This window comes from Typha angustifolia, chromosome 3, assembly GCF_048772165.1.
Source record: "Typha angustifolia cultivar Huaian chromosome 3, ASM4877216v1, whole genome shotgun sequence".
Lineage (NCBI taxonomy): Eukaryota > Viridiplantae > Streptophyta > Magnoliopsida > Poales > Typhaceae > Typha > Typha angustifolia.
Window position 1 is genome coordinate 3,810,122 of NC_133241.1, and position 20,231 is coordinate 3,830,352.

Consider the following 20,231-nt stretch of genomic DNA (forward strand, 5'->3'; position numbering starts at 1 on the left):
ACATTATCAAAAAAAGGGGTAAAATTGTAAAAAAAAACCTTAAAATAATTTATCAAGCAAAAATATATTTTATTTATGGTGCAAATCGCCTAAATTTGAGATAGTAAAAGACCCATTGTGGCCTTCTACTAAAATCATGATATTGACTTTTGCTAAATTTTGTAACCATTGATCCCTTTCCTTTTATCACCATTTTTTCTTTTATATTTTCCTTTATCATTTTCTTCCAATTTCTCTCCTTAGGCTTGATTCCATGTATCATGACAATATAACTAGGGCTATTCCCTACTTTTTTTCAAAAGCATTAAAAAAAGAATTCCAACCAACGACTACTATAAAAAGAAAAATCACAAAGCACATTAACTTTCACTACATTAATAATATTGATGCTGTTGAACAACTTAATCAGCATATACTTAGAGAGACAATGTATTTTAAAGTAAACATTAATATCCCAATTTCTGCAAGGCAAGATTGGCTCATCATGCATAATGATTTAAGAGACAATTGCAATAAACTCACATGCCCCAAACACCTCTAGCAGTTGTCGCTTTATTATTTGACCTTGATGTTAGCTCATACAATATGCGAGCAAAGGTATCAGAGTGTCTTCCATCCATCATGAGTATCTCAGCAAAGGTACTCTCATGAGCAAGAAGCAGATGCCTGTTTTGCGGCTCAGAAACCAGGCTCTCCAGTATCATTGCGGCTTTTCTGCAAACCTCAGGTACAGGATGTGGAGCCCTTACAACCTTAAAGAGTCTATCAACAGCCCTGAATCAAATTAAATACAATTGTTATGATACTCTCATATCTAAGCTTCTATCTAATACAAATGGAGTGCCCTTACCATCGTTCACCAGCAAGCTTCAGCCTGCAATCCATATTCACTTCTGCAAGGTTATAGAGAGCTCCTACAGCGGCTGCCTGGGCATCAACTGCGGGAAAACTCAGAAGATCAACTAATCTCTTGTATACCTGCAGCAAAAAGCATAAAATTTGCTACAATCACTGAAATAACTTGGTCACCCAACTTGATATGTTAAATCATCCATGACCACCAACATTTTAGCATCATGATAACAATTAGCCAGAAATATTCATTTAGTCCTACTATCCACAACTCTAACCATAACTGGCATTCAAGATATTGTCCAACATATTGTTGTGAGAAAGCTTGGATGATGATGAAATCATGGAGAATTTGCAATAATTTTACTAAGACAGGTTCTCAAATGGGCTAAGATAGAGTAAGATTAGACAGTGCCAACTAAATCTATACTAAACTATCCCATGCCTAAAATGATCTTCCTTTGACTGGATCCATCGAATCTGCAACATCTAAATGTTCTTCGATAACATGATCTAATGTTTAAAGTAAGAAATAAACCACTATCTACTCACCAAGTTCCAAAGAGATCAAATTATTTACATACCTGAGGTACAGAAGGAAGGAGAAATGGTTCATTGTCTGGATTTATTATCAGGCGTCCAAGCAATTCGGCAGCTGCACAATGCCATGCCTTTATGGAACATCCGAGAATCCCCATGATGGACCGAACAGCACGCTTCTCACTAGATTCAAAAAGCTTGAATTATAGACTGCAACCATATAGAAAGGAAAAGATGACATTCAAAATAGCATCTCACGTCATTTGGATATACGATGGCTTTGATGAGCTGAATATTCGCAGATCCAGCACTGGTGCTAAATTGACAATTGTCTCAAGCATGTTGGTTATAAGCTCCTCATCTTCTGCTTAGGAAAATATGTACAATGTTAGCAGAAGAATATGATTGAGCATTGATGAAGCGAACTTCAGCTTAATCACATAATTCAGTAGTAAACAATACCGCCATAATGCAATCAAATCTTCGTAATAATAGGAAGGATAATCAGTGAACAAGGTTCGTAAAGAAAGATGATTCCACAATTTCTTCTGGCAATTCCTATATAAAATTTGTGTTCATTCATTTGCTTTATGTACCAATAAATGTCAGTAAAAAAATATTTGAATTTTTTCATAACTTCAGTATCTTACTACTCATAAAGAAAATAAGTACTACCAAACATAAAACTACCATTAAATAGACGTAATTTTACAAATAAGTAAATTGCAGTTACACAGCTGTTATTCAATGAATGCCCCTCTATGAAGTCATGAATATCTTGCGCAAAAGTTAATGAAATGACAATTCACTTGAGATTATATGTTGTAGCAGAGTCAAACTTAACCTGGTCTACAATTGAAAAGGAAGATGACTAGATTAAGAAGGTTACTACATGAAATCAAATCAAAGCAACAAAAAGAAGAAAGTAGAGAAAAAATTATAACAAGAATAAGGGATGAAACAAATGAAAGATACCTAAAGTTAGTTCAATAAATCTGTCAAAGAAAAAAAAAGTGCCTAAACAGACAAAAAGGTATTCTTTCCCTCCCCAGACCCATTTCTCTGGGAACCTAAAGATCTCTCATGTCCCTTTGTCATACAAAGGTGTTGAATCTAGGGTACAATCTCCAACAGACCCGAAGAATATATTATCACTTTAGAACTTATACACTTGGAACTTATGATGCCTGACAATATATACACTTTAATTTTGAATGCTTCACAAGGTCTAGGATATAAAATGCTTTTGGGATCATTACTTAGATAGTACTCAATCCTAATAATAATGGACAGTTTTGTCACAGAAAGACAGGATAGCATCACTACTTTCTAAACAAACAGAGAACGTATTGTCAACAAAATATATGGAATAATGGAAGTACAAACAAGACAAGATAACATGATTAAGATAAGATGATAACAGATAACTGATACACTCTTTCACCTGTATCTTGATCTTCTAGGCATTGAAATATTGTTTCCAAACAATGCCTATGTTGGACCATTATAACTTCATTGTCTGGCATGAATGAAAAATTTCGGATGATATTAGAAGCAGCAAGTGCACATTGATGTTTCTCTGCTCGTCCTTCTTCATCCGAATTAAATAAGCCATCTTCATCAAACCACCATTCCACAGATTTCTTCTTTCTTCTGATAGATGCCTCTGTTTTGGATGAAGCACTTACAGAACTGCCAGAAGACATGGTCCAACTTTGAGCTTACCAGTCTACAATGTAACTGCAGGGTACCTACCAGTACTACCTTGCCATGTAAAAATAGAAAAAATCATGACATACCCATGATGCAAGAGGGTGTCAATGGAAGTTGTATCATACTCATTTCCAAAGCCTGTAACCACTAAATTAGTCCCCAGAGTTCTTACTCTTGCTGGCTTTGTATAATCCCTAGGAAGAGCTATATCACGCCAGTCATCGACCTGCCCCATGATATAAGATATGACTACAAATTTAGAATCTGACAGACGTGCCAAGGGAAATATGAGATAAGAAGCAAGCATAACAAAAGATACTACAAATTTAAAAACTCACAGTAGTGTGCTAAAAAGAAAAAAAATATGCAATATCAAGAAAGTATAACAAAAGTTCAACAAACCCAAAGTTGAGCAATATATGATAGAAATCAAGTTTCATACTTTATAATTGAAGCACTGAAAAATTGCATTTCAGTACATGAGGCTACAACAATGTGCATTCAATTGGAATCACAATTATTACTCAATGGTACGTGTTATAACAATGAAAACTGCAAAAAGAAAACTGACTCCCTACAAGCAACAAAAGCTTCATAACAGTCTGAAGAGTTAAGGGATCAGCAAAATAAGATAAACAGAGATGATAAAAATTTTAAATTTAAAAAAAAAAACAAAAGACATCAGCACCTACAACTTGAAGGAGAGAATCTAGCAATCCAGGGACTTTAGCAAGAGGTGTTGCATCCCGGCGAAGATCATCCTTCTCTTTGAAAGAAAGCAGCGTAAGAGCATTCAAAGCCCATGTCAGCTCACTTTTCAATCCACTTTGTAAAGCAAGGACAATTCTTCTATTGTTCTGATCTGTTGTTTGCAATGACCACAAGCAGGCATAATGAACAAATTGTTAGCTCTGTTGCAGCCCAATTTAAAGTTATAAGGTAAATTTCTAAGCTGTCATTTGAAGTCTCTTGTCAATGAAGAGATAGGAAAATGCAGTATTACCTCTTTATCAAAGAGATGAAGTTTTCCAATTTCATAATCAAGCAACATTAATACTAGAGGTAAACTAACATATGAGAGAACCCAAAACTAAGAAAGCCAAGTCACCCCATATGTGAAGATCTTAGAATGTAAAGCTTAGATTGACAACAATACTACCTAAAAATAAAAGGTGCACAAGAGCCAGCTTGTGGTACCTTAACTACCTCAAAATGAAGGAAAAAGAAAAAAGAGCCCACACTGTGACATCAAGATGCAAGATCAATCTTGACGTAAAAGGAAGGTCGAAGTTTGACATAGGAAAATACTCAGGTGCTTATGAAAATCCCAGATTGCATATCTGAAATTCTTCTAGGTAAGGAAAAGTATAACATCACTAAATTTCATGCTACACCCATAGAAGGATAGTGGTGGCAGTCCTATACAGTTGTCTGAACTGAAGACAGTTAACTCAACAATCATTCTGAGCAGTATTCACTCTTGGATTTGTAACCATGGAAAAGAGTTTCGCTTAAATCTTGATAGGAATGAAAGGAATCAGGATCGGCCATATCCTAAAACATGTTTTGTGACTAGTTTCAGGTCAGTTTCGATCGAATCAGCTGAAAATAGGGAAGCAACAAATACATGAAAAGGAAGCAGAGAGATAAGGCAGAATAAGAAGACACCCACAAAGATTATGGAGGATTTTATAGAGAGGAAGTAAAAGATGGAAACACGCAAGGACTGTGGAAGGGAGTAGGGTAGAATGAAAAGTAGATGAGAAGTTTATATGAAGAAAACAAGTGTTTGATACCTTCCAAAGATCATTCTCCACTAGGGCTGCATAAGATTTATAAAGAGGGGAGACCAAAGGTATGTTTTTGGGATGTTCAAAGGTTGAGAAATTAAGAAGTTAGGTTGGGAAGTTGAGTTATGCTGGGAAGTCCAACTTCCCAAAGGTTGAGAAAAAATCAAGAGTTTTCTTAGAGGATTCCCAAACACTTTAGGCAGCCTACTAATCTAACCTAGTGTTACGAACCGGACTAATGACGGATAAGTTGGGTATTTGGATTGAAGGGACTTCTTGATAGTGATGGAAGAGGTGGAAGAAGATGATATGTGGATAGGGATATTTGTGATTAGAGAAGGGAACAGGACAAAGGGAACGAGGAGATCGCTCCTAGAAAAAGTAGGAACGCGACAGACAAGGAAAAGGATCTAACCAATGTAGGCTAGGGGACGATAAGAAGTTAGGACAAGGAGAGAGAGAGAGAGAGAGAGAGAGAGAGAGAAAGAGAGGAGAAGATAGATTTCATAATATAACCCAACTAGTATGTACTCCATAATACTTAGAGGCTACCCCTTGGACTCAAACAGCAAAAATAAAGCCCTAAAAACAAAGTGTTCTCGCTGCGGTGCGTTCGAACACACTCGAGGCTATTCAAACGCAAAATTTCTGTTCTCTATCTTTGCAAACGTGTGCAAGCGTTCAAAGGAGCGCATTCGAACAGGCCCGAGGCCATTCGAACGCACAAAACATTCTCTGTTTTTATGAGCGCATGCAGGTGTTCTCATAGTGCGTTCGAACATGGTCCCAGGCATTTGAACACCTCCCGACAAAAAGCCTTATTTTCTTTCAAAATAAATTTATTTCTTCCGATACAACTTGATCCAGCTCTAGTTGTATCAATCCATCATGCTTCTGTCACCTTGACTTAAGGTGAGAAGTCCGAAAAGTGTTCCATGATGTCCTCCTCAGACTCCCATGTCGCCTTATCGAAATGTCGCCCAAGCCACTCCACCAAGATCTCAGTCTCTAGTCGACCTTCTCGACGACACCTCCGTCTCGCCAATACACGCACTAGCTCATATGCCTATATCTCATCCAATGGATCGGGTATCTATGTGCTCACTGCCTGATCTGCCCCTACTCTCGCTCGCAGTAGAGAGTAATGAAACACAGGATAAACCCGAGATCCCTCTAGCAACTCCAATCTGTATGCAACAGGTCCCACTAGCTCCAATATGCGAAATGGTCCAAAATACCGATGCGCTAACTTGGGATTGCGTACAGGACGGAGGGTAACTTGCCAATATGGCTGGGCTCGCACGAATACAAGGTCCTCGACCTCAAACAACTCCCGATACTAGCGATCATACACTTGTTTCATACGGTTCTGGGTCGTTGTCATGTGCTCCCATAACCTCCGTAGAACCACATCCCGATCTACTAGCTCTATCTCTGTCTCCGTCCTCACTGCTGATGCCTTGGGGTTGTATGTCCTCAAGGTAAGTGGCGGCCTACCATACACTACCTCGAATAGTGTCATCTCGATGGTGCTATGAAATCTTTTACATTGTCTCGTGGATAATCACAACAAAAAACTAGGATGTCATTCATCCTATAGCCTAATTTGCATATAATAACTCCATCAGTAGGTCTATTGGCATGAGCCCATTTAAAGTTGTTCCTGGTTTTAAAGCACACAAACCTCTAGATCTATTGCCTATGTCATCTCATTCTAAAGTCTCTGAGTCTGCCGAAGCATTTGCACATCATGTTCATTCTTTGCATCAAGAGATCACCAAGCGAATTGAGGCAAGTAATCGCCAGTATAAAATACACGCCAACTTGCACAAACGTGCCAAGGAGTTCGATGTTGGTGATCATGTTATGATTTGTCTCTGAACGATTCCCTTCAGGAGCTGTTCAGAAGTTGCATGCTCGTAGTGCAAGATCTTTCCAAGTTCTAAAACATATAGGTGCTAATGCTTATGTCATTGATATTCCCTCTGATTATGGCATTAGTTGTACTTTTAAAATTGAGGATTTAGCAGCCTACCAACCACCTATGCACATCCCCACCGAACCCTATGCTACATCTACTACCCTTCCAAACATCCCTGCTATGCCACATACCACTTCTCCTTTCCCATCCACATCACAAGAAAAGATAGACGGTATTTTGAATGATCAAATAATATCTACTACAGAAGGAAAGGTTCACCTTTTTTTCGTTCGATAGCACGGACGACCAGAGTCTAATTACATGTGGATCACTCGTGAGAAGTTCCAGCAGCTTGACCCTGACATTTTAGAATACTATCAGAGCCACTCGACTGGGTCGAGTTTCTTCCACCCCGGGAGAGTTGGTGGGGACACCACTTTTCATCACGTTTATTCTCGTAGACACAAAAGGGTTACACCCGTGGCTCTTTGACTTAACGAGGGTTGTGACTAGCCACCTTCTAAAGCTATTTTCATCTTTTGCCTTATTTTATTTTGCCTATATAAAGGCTTGTAATCATCTTTTATGGGTTAATAAATATTTTGAGAGCTTTTGTATATTGAGTGTTTGTTGGTGGATTCCAACGTCGGTGGATTCCGACACCCCGACTGATGGATTCCACGGGTTTAATTATTTTTTCCTACTTCTTCTCAACTCTACAATCGAGACGTTGTCCTACATCATAGGTAATAGGTAAAAGAAATGGGATGGCCATATAGCGCTTCAAAAGGAGATTTTTCAATGGATCTATTAACCTATTATAGGCAAATCCAGCTTGTCGCAAGATTAAATCTCACTGAGATGTTTTTCTCTTGCTAGACACGTTGATACGGGCCAAAATCAGCCTAAACCGCCATTCTCGGGTACAAGCGTTCCCACGCCAATACCCGAGATCAAAAGCCCATCCTGGGCATTCAAACGCCCATGAACCCGTTTGAATGCCTGACGATGAAACCTATTCGAACTTAATTTCTTTACGTGTTTTTCTTGCATTAGGTATTTTTAATTGTTTGAGAACGTAGGTTAGCCTATAAATAGATGTTGAGTCAACCCCTTTTGATTATGCTTTGATTTATTGAGGATTATTGGTCTCTATCTTCATCTATCTTGCCCAAACCACCACCACAAGTGTATTCTTCTCGTTCTTTTCATAAATTTCTATTCTACGCCTTGCCCTAACCCTACTACACATAAATTCCAAAATTGAAGTCTAAGCCAATTAAACCCCAATACGTTCTTAGCTGGAACGTACCACACCTTAATAGATTACCCAATGATCGATTAACTACTTCCATTTAACCATCTGTTTGAGAATGATATAAGCACTATTGAATTACAATTTAGTCTCTAACTTCGACCACAATGCCTTTCAAAATGACTAATAAATTTAGTAACCCTATCTAATGTGCATGATTTTGGAATGCCATGCAAACAAACTATTTTCTGGAAAAATAAGTTTGCTATATAAAATGCATGAGATGTCTTTTTGGCATGGGAAGAAATAAGCCATTTTTGTAAATCAATCCACAACTACAAACACAAAATCAACTCTACTAATAGTTCAAGACAATCCAAGTACAAAATTCATAGTGATATCTTTCCCACAAGGTTATAGGAACCAAGATTTCGAAACTCAGTATCGGGATCGGGATCGACCCTTAAATATGCCGATGCATATCAACTGTATCAGTCATATCGGCCACCAGTATCGGATCAAACTATTTTTAATTATATTAAATTTTAAATATTACTCAAAATACAGGAAAATTTTAAAAATTATATAAGAAATAACAGAAAAATAAGAAAATAAAAATAAAAATTACTCAAACATAATACCTAAAAACTAAAGAAAAAACTCACTCAAAACCGTCTGGAAAACTAATATATATCGACTGTATCAGCAGTATCGCCAGTCTATATCGACCTGTATTTTGAAATAATTTTTAAAATACAAAAAATAATAATAAAATTTAGAAAAAATAATAATAAGATATAATTATAAATAATTCATATATGAAGTCTAAAACTGAAAAATAAACATAAAAATATTGTTTTCTACCACTCATGCACTCTATCTCCCATCTCATACAAATAAGTTTTCTTCTAACTCTCTCCCCCACTAACTCTCTCATACTAACTCTCCCCTAACTCTCTCTTTTGCAAACTTTCTCTGTTATTAACTCTCCCACTAACTCTCCCATCTTCTCATTATCTCTATTCCCACTCTCCCTCTTCAAAAAACCTCTGATCCCAACCTCTTCCTCTTTCTCTTCCTCTCTCTCCCACTATCTCTCCTCTCCTACGCACTCATCTTCCTCTCCTACTCCCTCTCTCTCCTAAGTGATGCTTCTCTGACATAATTTCAGCCCCATCAACGTCCAACGAATTTCTCCTACGTAGGTTCGGCTCCATCAACCTTCAACGAATTCTTCCGACGTAGATCCAGCTTCGTCGACCTCTCTTTAATGAGCTCTTCACTCTTTCCTCTCTTTCTCCCTTTTTTCTGCTATCTTTCCTCTCTTTTTTCCTTTTTTTTGCCATCTTTCCTCTCTTTCTCTCTTTCACTTGGCTGATTCGAATCGAGTCCGGCCAATAACCCAACGAAACTAGTCAAAGGTTAGGATCAAGATCGATCGAAAGTGGGAATTATGCTCAAAATAATATACGAATTCCGACTTGAATTTGACAAATTTTTATGTTCGTAAATTATTATACAGAACAACAGTGATTATTCTATAACAGCAAAACATGGGAGTTTAAAAGTGAGTGAAAAAGAGGGGAAAGAGAAGAAAAGACAATTTTATTCAAGTTCACCGAAGTGTGGATTAGCAGGAGGGGCTTATCGGATCGGATATCGAATAAACTTGGTGAAGTGTGACAGTAGGAGTGTGTCTGAGATAGAGTAAAAACTAAAAATTTAAAAAGAAAGTAGTTGATAACATCAATTACTAATGTCTCTTAGGTTAAATATATTTTAGATTAGATCTAAATCTTAAAAATAATTAGTTTCAACCAATATTGCTGATTTCAACCAATAAGGCCGATACCAGTCACCAGACCAAAACCAGTCATCAAAGTAGTTTTGGGTTCGAATCAGGATCGGTTATGGCAGATCCCAATCCAAATCAACCGATCCAACACTGGATTGGCCGATTTTGGGATCCATAATAGGAACAGGGAAAGAAGTATACAAACCATTATTTTGTTTGTATCCTTTGAAAGTTTGACAAGTGTGACACCCTTTTTATAAATTGTTCCACATCTCTGCAAATGTTTGATCAAAAAATCTCTCTTAAACTAGAGCAAACGTCTTGCTTTGGCCAAAGTGACATCCTAAACCTTCACTATGTAATTCATGAACTGAACTCTCTCTTGGTGATCCAACAAAAATACATAATCATGTGCTACTAAATAAGTACCCCTCCTATACAATGAAATCAGCAGTTGGATTTACCTTATTAGCCTTACATGACTCTAAATAGGTCGAATTGATCTTTAATATATTCAAGGCCGACAACTTGAATTGACATCGTGACTAACAAATGGGATCGATGACTCAAAGCATCTACAACTTCATTGGTTGTACCAGCTTTGTGTCTCAGGTGAAAGTATATTCTTACAAGAAACTTCTCCATTTTGTGTGTCGTTTATTGTTGTTTCTTTGTGAATTTATATAGCACAATGCTTCATGGACAAAGTTAAGTATAAACTCTCACTGAATCAAGTAATATCTCCAATGTTTCAAAACTTGAACAATGGCATGGAATCAAAGTTCCAAAAATCGGTATCAGGATCGGGATCGGCCGTCCGAAAAAACGATACGTATCGGCTGTATCGGCCGTATCGGCCGCCTGTATCGGATCGGACTATTTTAATTAAATAAAATTCTAAATATTATTAAAAATATTAGAGAAATTTTTAAAAATTTAGAAAAAATTATAAGAAAATAAGAAATAATAATTACTCACATATAAAGCCTAAAAAGTAAAAATCTCTTTTTCTCCCTCTCTTCTTTTCTATCCCTCTAATTGTTAGTCTAAAGTATTCATTTTCTCCCACATTCTTTTTTTTTATCTTTTTCTCTCTCTCTTTCTCAACTTTTTTTTAATCTTTCCCTCTCCCTCACTCTCTCTTCATTTTTTCCTCTCTCTCATACCCTTTTTTTTAATCTTTCCTTCTCCCTCACTCTCTCTTCCATTTTCTCTCTCTCCCACTCTCTCTTGCTTTTTCCCTCTCTCTCTTCCTTTTTTCCTCTCTCTCATACCCTTTTTTTTAATCTTTCCTTCTCCCTCACTCTCTCTTTCATTCTCTCTCTCTCACTCTCTCTTGCTTTTTCCCTCTCTCTCTCTCTCTCCTTTTCTCTCCCTCACTCTCCCTTCCTCTCTCTCCCTCTCTCTCTCTAGCTGCTGCTGACAGCAGTAGTTGTCAGCAGCAGCTGACAGCTGACAGCAGTAGCTGTCTACTGCAAGTGGTTTCGGCCTGGATCGGGATCGGCTATAGCCGATCCCGATCCGATCGGCCGAAACTCGAATCCTTGCATGGAATATCTTTTCCGGGCATCATTTAGTTTCTCACTGAAAAGCGCTATAAGGTCGTCCTTTTTAGCTAAGGACTGCACCTATACCTATGTTGGAGGCATCACAGTCGACTTCGAAAGCTTTTTCAAAGTCAAGAAGTGCTAAGATAGGAGCACTTATCATTTTAGCTTTCACAAGTTGAAAGCTCTTATCAGCCTCAGAAGTCTACTGGAATGTGCTAGCTTTCAAACAGTCAGTCATGGGAGCTACCACAGAGCTAAAATCTGTGAAAACTTTGAACATCAGTGATTGTTTTTAGAGTTGCCCATGTTTTAATAGCTTCTACTTAAGCAGGATCAACCTTAATATTCTGCTAACACAATGTATCCAAGGAAGATGAGAATATTAGTTAGAAAAGTACATTTTTTAAGGCTAACATATAGTTGATTTGTTCTAGTGTGAAGTATTTATCTCAAGTGATTTAGGTTTTCTTGAGCACAAGCATTGTAAACCAAGATATCATCAAAATATACAACAAACTTTCCAATGAAAAGGTCGGAGGATTTGGTTCATTATGCACATAAAGATACTAGAGGCATTTGACAAGCCAAACGACATAACAAGCCATTCATATAATCCTTCCCTAGTCTTGAAAGCTATTTTCCATTCATCTCTGGGTCATATTCTAATTCGATGATATCCACTTTTAAGATCTATTTTGGAAAAGAATTTGGCACCACTCGACATATCTAACATGTCAACAAGCCAGGTATAAGAAACCTATACTTGATAGTAATCTTATTAATAGCACGACTACTAACGCACACTCTCCAAGACTTGTCTTTCTTTGGTGTCAAGAGATCGCAACTAGACTTAGACTTTCCCTAATGTACCCCTTTGCCAACAAATTAGTAGCTTGTCGGTGTAGTTCTTTATGCACAAATGGACTCATCATTGCAAATGTGGGTATCAACTCAACATGGAGTTGGACTTCTCGCAGTGGTGGGAGGCTATTGGGGAGTTCATCAGGTGTAATATATGAAAACTCTGATAAAAAATGTCGAAGTTCCTTGGAAATCATAGTCTTCAGGAATTTCTTTCCTTATAAGGGCAAAACCTATGAGTGATTCTATCATATGTTCTTGGAAAGATGTTTTCTCAAGAATAGTCACTTTAGAATTATTTCTTGTTTTAGGATTAAGTCTGATTTTCAAGGATTTGGTGCATTTCTTTGAGGATGTAAAACAATTCTCACATTGTCCTTCGTGAAATGTAAATGCTCTTTTCACTATCATGAAATATCTTTTTGTCATCTTGCCATGGGTGTCCCAATAGGATTTGACACACCTCTATGGTGACATCATACCAAACTTCATTCCTATATGACTTCCCAATAAAGAATTTCACTAGACATCAACTAGTCACTAGGATCTCAAAACTCAAATTTGAAGACAATTAATTTTGGATTTAAATTCGGGTTATTAAAAAACAACTCAAACCTGACCCATTATGCCTAATAAGTATCTGTTGTCCTCATCGTACCTTTCTTTCTTTCTTTTTTGAAAATTTGGATACTTCCTTCTCATATCGAACGCGCGTAGGATGCGTGTCCATGTCTGACGCATGTCTGTGTCTGACACCTCTCACAGAAAGAGGTGTCGGTGCTTCATAGATTTTAATAAAGGGTGACAAATGCAATGCTACTAAATTAGTAGTCTTCCACCCTTTCGACGACTCCTAAAAGATTATCTGGATATTGGATATATTTATTTATATATGCAAGGATTTATGCCAAAGGCACAATGGATGTTGGTTGTGGCTCGGCATGATATGTACCATGTCATGTACCATTGCCGAGCCAATGTGTCACTCAATATTCCCAGTATCGATATCAGTATCGGTATCAACCGTACGAAAAAATGATATGTATCGGCTACTCGTATCAGATCGGATTATTTTTTAATTGCGTAAAATTCTAAATATTATTTAAAAAAGTAAAAAATTTCTAAAAATTTAGAAAAAATGAGAGGAAATTAAGAAAATAAAAATTACTCATATATGAAATCTAAAAAGTTAGAAAATATATTAGTTTACTTAAAATTCAAATTTTGGATAAATATCGAGCTCTCTCTCCTCCCCTCTCTCAAAATTTAAACTTTACTCAAAAATTACTCAAATAGACAATATTCCTATTTTTTCTTTACTTTTTTCCTATCTCTCTCTCTTCCCCCATCTCTCTCAGGCTTAGTAACTAGTGCTGCAACTTCACCACAGCAGCAACAGTAAAAACCGTCGGATCTACTCAATGCAGGAAGAGAAAGAGAGAGAGAATGAGAAATTAAAAACTAAAAAATAATAATAAAAAACTCATCCGAGGTCGCCGGAGGTCAAGGTCATCGAAGATCTACTCGGTCGCCAGTGGAAGAAGTGAGAACGAAGAGAAAAAGAGAAAGAGAAAATGAGAGAAAGAAAGAAAAAAGAGAGAAAAAAGAGAAAGAGAGGCAAGTGGAGGGGTGAGGTTCAAGTCGGATCCCACCCGTTCTCGCCAGTTTCGGGCGGGATCAGTAGATACGGGCGAATCAAGTATTGACCGCCAACTGAAACCAGCCAACCGGCCAGGATCGATCCCTTTCGGCTGATTCCACTCAGAATTGGCCAAAACCAGGAACTATGGTGTCATTAACACATTAAATAGCCTAAAATCTCACTATGTCGAGGAAACAATACTTTAACCTTTATAGAGCCTTAAAATAAGTTTTAGGGGCTAAATTGAAGTCTTTTAGCATTAGATATTGCTCATAGAAAAAGTTAGATCTCCTTAAATCATACAATAGCTAGACTATAATTGATGATTTTCCTGAATTTTTTGAAACTTTGCAGGTTGAAGCAAATAATTTGGAGAAACAGGAAGTTCCTTTCAATTATGAAATTTAAAGTGTAATTTATATAGATCAAGAACCAAAAGTCAAAAGAGTATCAAAGGGACGAAGGAGACCCTTAACGGTGTCTCTTAGATCAACATGGGTGAGCATAAGGAAGTATCAATAATTCAATATTCCCCGGTATCATTGGCAAAAATCCACTGCATAATAAAACGTATCAATTGGTGAAAACCATACCGAAACGACATCACATGCATATGAACAGATTAAATTGTGATATTTTTGAATCCCAACAGAAGTATGGTAGCTTATATGACAAATCCTTGAGCACAGATTTTAGTATAGTGGAAACCTAAAGATGCCATGACTAACGTGGCAATTATCAGATACTAATTAAAATAACGCAGGAAAACAAGTGTACCCTCTTGTCCATATTTTACCAGAAAAGAAAGATTAAGCAATAATTTTCAACTACTAGATAGTTCTAATTTCATCATTTTCATGAGAATCGCAAGAATCATTATGACGAACGTCACAGAGGTGATCCTTTACCGCGAACTCTTATAAGTCTCAATTAAGATGCACGTTATGTGCGACCACATTGCCATATACCAAATGGTGAAATTAGTGATACCAATTTACTCTCTACCTGTTAAAATAAGTTTAAATTTGACTGAAATAAAAGCACGTGAGAGTGTCAAAGAGAGAGGAGGGGGAAACAAAAGATCCGAGAGAAGCTGACCGGCTAAGGAAGAGAGAACTTGGAGAGAAGGGCCGAGGAGGGAACCCGGAGATACCGATTCGCCGGAGGCTGCGGAAAACGACGAGGTACCCCCGCCACCACCGGTGGTGCTGCCGAACGGCCGGCCGCGCTTCGCTGGCGTAGGGCCAGATCCCGCGACCTTGCTCTGTTCCCTCTTCTGCATTCGCACTCTCTCCTTAGCTGTGTACGGGCTGGGAGGAGGGAGGTAGTTTAGGGCAAAGTAGGAGCTTTAGGGGCTTTTTACCGACGACTGCAGAAACGGGTCGGATTCGGAACAGTCACGGGTCGCACTTCCCAACCCAGAGTTTGCTAAATATATAAACTAGTCGACTTTTTTTTTTATGAAATTTTGCCAAAAGGCTACTAATACAATTTGGGGTCAACCCAAGCCAAGATTGTAATAACCCAGATCTAAAAAAATAAAATAAATATTAATATTAATATTAATAATATTAATATTATTAATAATATATAAATTAAATTTTTAAAAAAAAGACAAAAAGAAAGAAAGAAAAGAAAAAAAATTAATTTAGTGTTGCATGGCACGAGCTCGTGCCTTGCAGGTTGTGGGCGCGCACTGCGGGTGCCATGTGCACCTACAACCGTCGCCCTAGCCAACTAGGCTGGGCCAGCTGGCTGTGACGGGCCCGACGCCATCGTAATTGCCGCCTTACCTCCTTTACCGACTCTCTCTTACCCTCCTCTCTCTTACCCACCTCTCTCTCTCTCCTTCTTGCCGACGGGCTTCTCGCTATCACCGCCGCACCCCTCATCGCCTCTCTTTGGCGCTCTCTCTCTAACTCTCTCGTTCTCTCTCTCTCAATCACCTCTCTCTCTCTCTAGCTCTCTCTCCTTTTTTAACTGATGCTGGCTTACCGTCGTCGCTACCACCGCCACCGCACCCCCCTCACTGCCTCCCTCTCTATAGCTCTCTCTATGACTCTCATACTCTCTCTCTCTCTCTCTCTCTCTCTCTCTCACTCTCTCTTACCCTCCTCTCTCAAACACCTCTCTCTCGAGCTCTCTCTCGAGCTCTCTCTTTCTCTCTTTCTCTCCTTCTCTCCTTCTCTTATCTACACCGGCCTGCCACTATTGTCATCGTCGCCGCAGCCTAGGTGATGAGCATCCCTCTCTTCCCTTCTCTTCTCTTCTTCTTTTCCTCTACTTCTTTTTCCTCTCTTCATTTTACCTTCTCCGGCAATAAAACAATTGTCTAAATTATGTATATTATTTAGTTAATCTGAATTAGATTTTTAGATATTTAAATTCTCAAGAATATATATTTAGCAACATGGTTATTAGGTAAGTGTAATTAGTGTAATTTCAGTTGATTATAATCATAGGTATTTGTACATAAATATACTTATAATTTTATATATTTTTATTAGATTAATACATGTCTTTATAATTAGGTGTGTATATATATACAACTTATTATACATTATTATGCATTTAATAAAATTGTAGGCTTACTTAATTTTATATTACATCATTAAGTAAAGATTATTTTATATGCAACTCTTAATTTATTTAGTAAGAGAAGTAGTGACAAAATAATTAAAGTATAATTATATAATATATGTACTTGTTATTTAAATTATATTATTGTACATATAACTCTTTTACGTTTTTTATCAAAAGAGATTGACTATTATTATATACTTAATATATAATTAGCAAACTATGGTTTTATAAATAAATCTAAAATCAGAATAATAATGTATTAATGTTATTATACTTAAATATATGATATAAATCTAATCATTTAATAAAAATAAAAGAAGAAATTCTAAACCTAATAAATCATCATATGTTATCTGAACGGACTCTAATTGGATAAATAACTAACTTTATATTATGTAAATATTTTCAGATCCCAACCCCTTATTTGAGATCCCATGGACCCAGCTAGCGATGAGTTGATACTCGATTGACGGATGTGAAAGATACAAGTTTTGTGTCTTCTGAACAAACGGTGAGTAGTATTATTTCCTAAACCTCTTTCTCAAATTATGATATATTATATAATTATGTATATGCATGTTTTGGCCTTTAGCATAATTATATGACTTTTTCTAGAGATGATTTTAGTCAAGCATATTTTATCATGCATTTGATTAGGCTGATATAGGATATGAGTACATTGATGATATATAGAGATATTGGAAATGACTATATTGTTATGGTTTTATGTCGAGATGATCTCTATCATAAGTATAGCATGTGATAGATTAGTAGGAGTATGCATGTGTTAGATACATGGTTGGAGTCTACATTATATCATATTTCTCTTGGTTTCTTTACCATCTAAATTTCTGAGTTGCATGATCTATTGTAGTACTAGATATATGTATATGATCTATCATATATTAGAAAATCATGAAAATACTTGTGTATGTGATGTGATGGCTGGACTATATCTGGTCCAGACTGGTACTGGACATACCCTTAGCATATGATAGAATATGGTGATGGCTGATGGTTGTACTCTTAGCGTATGATAGAATAAAACTATCATTGCTATACCCTTAGCGTATGGCAGGGTATGATTATTTACTGAGATACTCTTAGTGTATGGCAAGGTATGATTATTTTCTAAGATACCCTTAGCGTATGCGGGGTATGATTATCTCTAGAGATACCCTTAGTGTATGACAAGGTATGCTCTGAGCTTGTGACATTATGTGTATCGAGTTTGGGGCCAAGTATCGTGGTCCAGCATGGTGGATGACTGTGATAGTGAGAGATTTATATGGATTATATTTGACTCTGACATATAAGATTATCTAGTAGTTGGCATGCATCATGCATCATCATTGATGTTTATACATTATATGTTGTTATATTCAGTGATATTATATTATAATCTCATTATGAGATATATTTTTGGTTGATGACATAATATGCTCATTTATGATAATTGATTTCATTTATATATATGTTATCGAGGATATATATATTCATGCTTATACATGACATCATGCTTCGTTCTGATTCATATTATTCAGTACATGATTTACTTTCTATTTGGCATCACTAATTCAGAGTAAGGTCAATTTATTAAGCCTTTTGCTCATGACTCTCTTTATTCCTTTTCTAATCCCCCCAAATATTATGGTACGTAATAGCGACTTGAGATATCCTAAGAAGATATTTTAGAGTAAAGATGAGATGAGCTATAGATGTGAGATGGTATAAAAGATAGTTTAGCTAGATATTGAATTGTACCATTATTTGATATTTATACTCCATTGTATAGATGAGAATTTGTATAATACGAATCGGATTATAGTGTATTCATGTATTAGTTATTTTAGCTGTATCTCGATAGTTTGTCGTGGTCTGTGTGGGTCCTACAAGATTATGTAGCTGTCTAGTATGACTGTTATGGTTTTAGATATGAATATGTTACAAGTTTATTTGGTTGACAGTATGATTTATAATATAATGGATTATGTGAGCACAGGGGTGTATCTGTGAGTGACGAGCCCCACCCAACTTGTCGCGTGCGTCGCGCGTATCATGTGGGCGTGCACGTGCCCGTGCCAGACAAGGGTGTTACAAAGATTATAGTGACATGCCACCAAAGCTTGGCAATATGATAGACCTAGCAAAACTATTAGCAACATAATTTAATGATTGTTATGACCCAATCTTGGCTACCGACTCAAGATTGGATGTGGTGATACAGTCTGCGCAGTCAGTGCATAATATTCTGCAATTATTCTTCTGATGTAGAAAAATTATGAAACTATATGGATTTGTTCCATAACCTCTTGATCTTCGATTTTGATATTCACAGCCTTCTCAAAATTCAGAACTTATTTGGGTCTAATCTCGACAAAGTTCCATTGGAGGTGTTGGTCGATCAGGGATGGTGTAGCTTGGTGGATTGGTTTGAGGTTCTTGTGGGGCCCAAGAGCTTGGACGTGGGGTAATGGAGTTAGGGCAGATTTGGGGCGTGGTAAGGTTGGCTAGGAAGGTGGTGATGGTAGGGTTTGGTGGAGGAGAGATCAGGGATGAGGTTTAGACTCTATCAAGGTGCTCAAAAAGCACGTAGGCCCAAAGCCCATCCATATCCAACCCAATAAAATTGGACCAAAGTCCAACTTGAGCCCGCTTTGGACTCGGCTTGACTTGACCCAAAAGTCTATTGGACTGGTGTTGCGGTTCTTGATTTAGGTGCATAGTGAACATGATTAAACCACTTCAATTTTTATCAATTTCTGTTTATGTTTTAGAAAAATAAGATAGTTTCTAACATGTGCATTCGAACGTAAAATGGATGGCTGTTCGAATGTGATTAGGTGCGCTCGAACGCGTGACGAGTAAGTTGAGTTTAATATGATTTGTTTAAGGTTTTTGGATGTTTGGCTAGCCTCTAAATATATGGAAAAGCAACCTCTTTGGATTATTGAACATTGGAATTGATTTTCATCTAGGTTTGAGTCATCTTCTTCCTCCTCCTTCCTCCCTCTCGGAATCCAACTAGAGTTCTCGTCTACGGCTGAGTTAATCCTCCATGGCTTCTCCCTCCTCCCTCTAGCAACTAGCCATACTTGGAAGCTCCATTCTCTCACCTCATTTATTTTTAAGCACTAATCCATCCATCATACCATAATCATCTCTCATAATTCTAACCACATATTCCACATCCATCTTGCTACCTTCTGACCTTTGGTTATTGTTTCCTACGTAACTTTCGATCAACTCATCTGATCGATAAGATTCTAGTTGTATTGGATTCCTAACTCACAGAGAAATAACATATCTGAATCTAAGATTGATCCAATGGTTGGATCGATCTCAGTTATCTTCACAACTTTCGTACTGAATTCTATCCAAATTATCAAATCGGATAGAAAATCATCTTCACCAAAGACGATCGTAACAAGGTAGTATTAACCACTAGATCTTTGATAGCTAAGAAGAAGGGGAGACATCCACGCGCATAAGAGAGCAAAATTCTACAACTCCATTATCGAGCAACAAACGGTAAGAGGAGCACACGAACACAGCGTTACCTCCTTCATCTTCCATCATCAACCCGAACATAGAGAGATGGCATGGCCCCATGATGGTTACATCGGTCGACCAAGGATCATCGAGGGAGACCACGTATTAAGGAAAGATGAGCCACACTAGTGAGCGTGATTTGTTGAAGAAGAAGAAGAAGAAGATAATGATCCCTAG

The 20,231-nt window shown here is 37.3% G+C and overlaps 1 protein-coding gene across 1 annotated transcript; it reads right to left on the reverse strand.

Annotated features, from left to right (window-relative positions):
- Nucleotides 1–341: 341 nt before the first annotated feature.
- Nucleotides 342–15,257, reverse strand: LOC140758470 (armadillo repeat-containing protein LFR). The gene is made up of 8 exons (XM_073094653.1): nt 15,018–15,257; nt 3,798–3,967; nt 3,192–3,331; nt 2,837–3,084; nt 1,651–1,756; nt 1,437–1,575; nt 851–978; nt 342–774 (listed from the first exon to the last, which is right to left on the reverse strand). Exons 1-8 carry the CDS (start codon nt 15,199–15,201, stop codon nt 519–521), a joined length of 1,371 nt encoding a protein of 456 aa, XP_072950754.1. The 5' UTR covers nt 15,202–15,257; the 3' UTR covers nt 342–518.
- Nucleotides 15,258–20,231: the final 4,974 nt, after the last annotated feature.

Coding starts and splice junctions, on each gene's coding strand:
- LOC140758470 (XM_073094653.1), bottom strand. CDS start 15,201: ATGCAGAAGAGGGAACAGAGCAAGGTCGCGGGATCTGGCCCTACGCCA. Junction 1,757..2,836: donor CCTAGAAGATCAAGATACAG/GTGAAAGAGTGT, acceptor TTTCCTAAGCAG/AAGATGAGGAGCTTATAACC. Junction 979..1,436: donor TCCTTCCTTCTGTACCTCAG/GTATGTAAATAA, acceptor TTTTTGCTGCAG/GTATACAAGAGATTAGTTGA.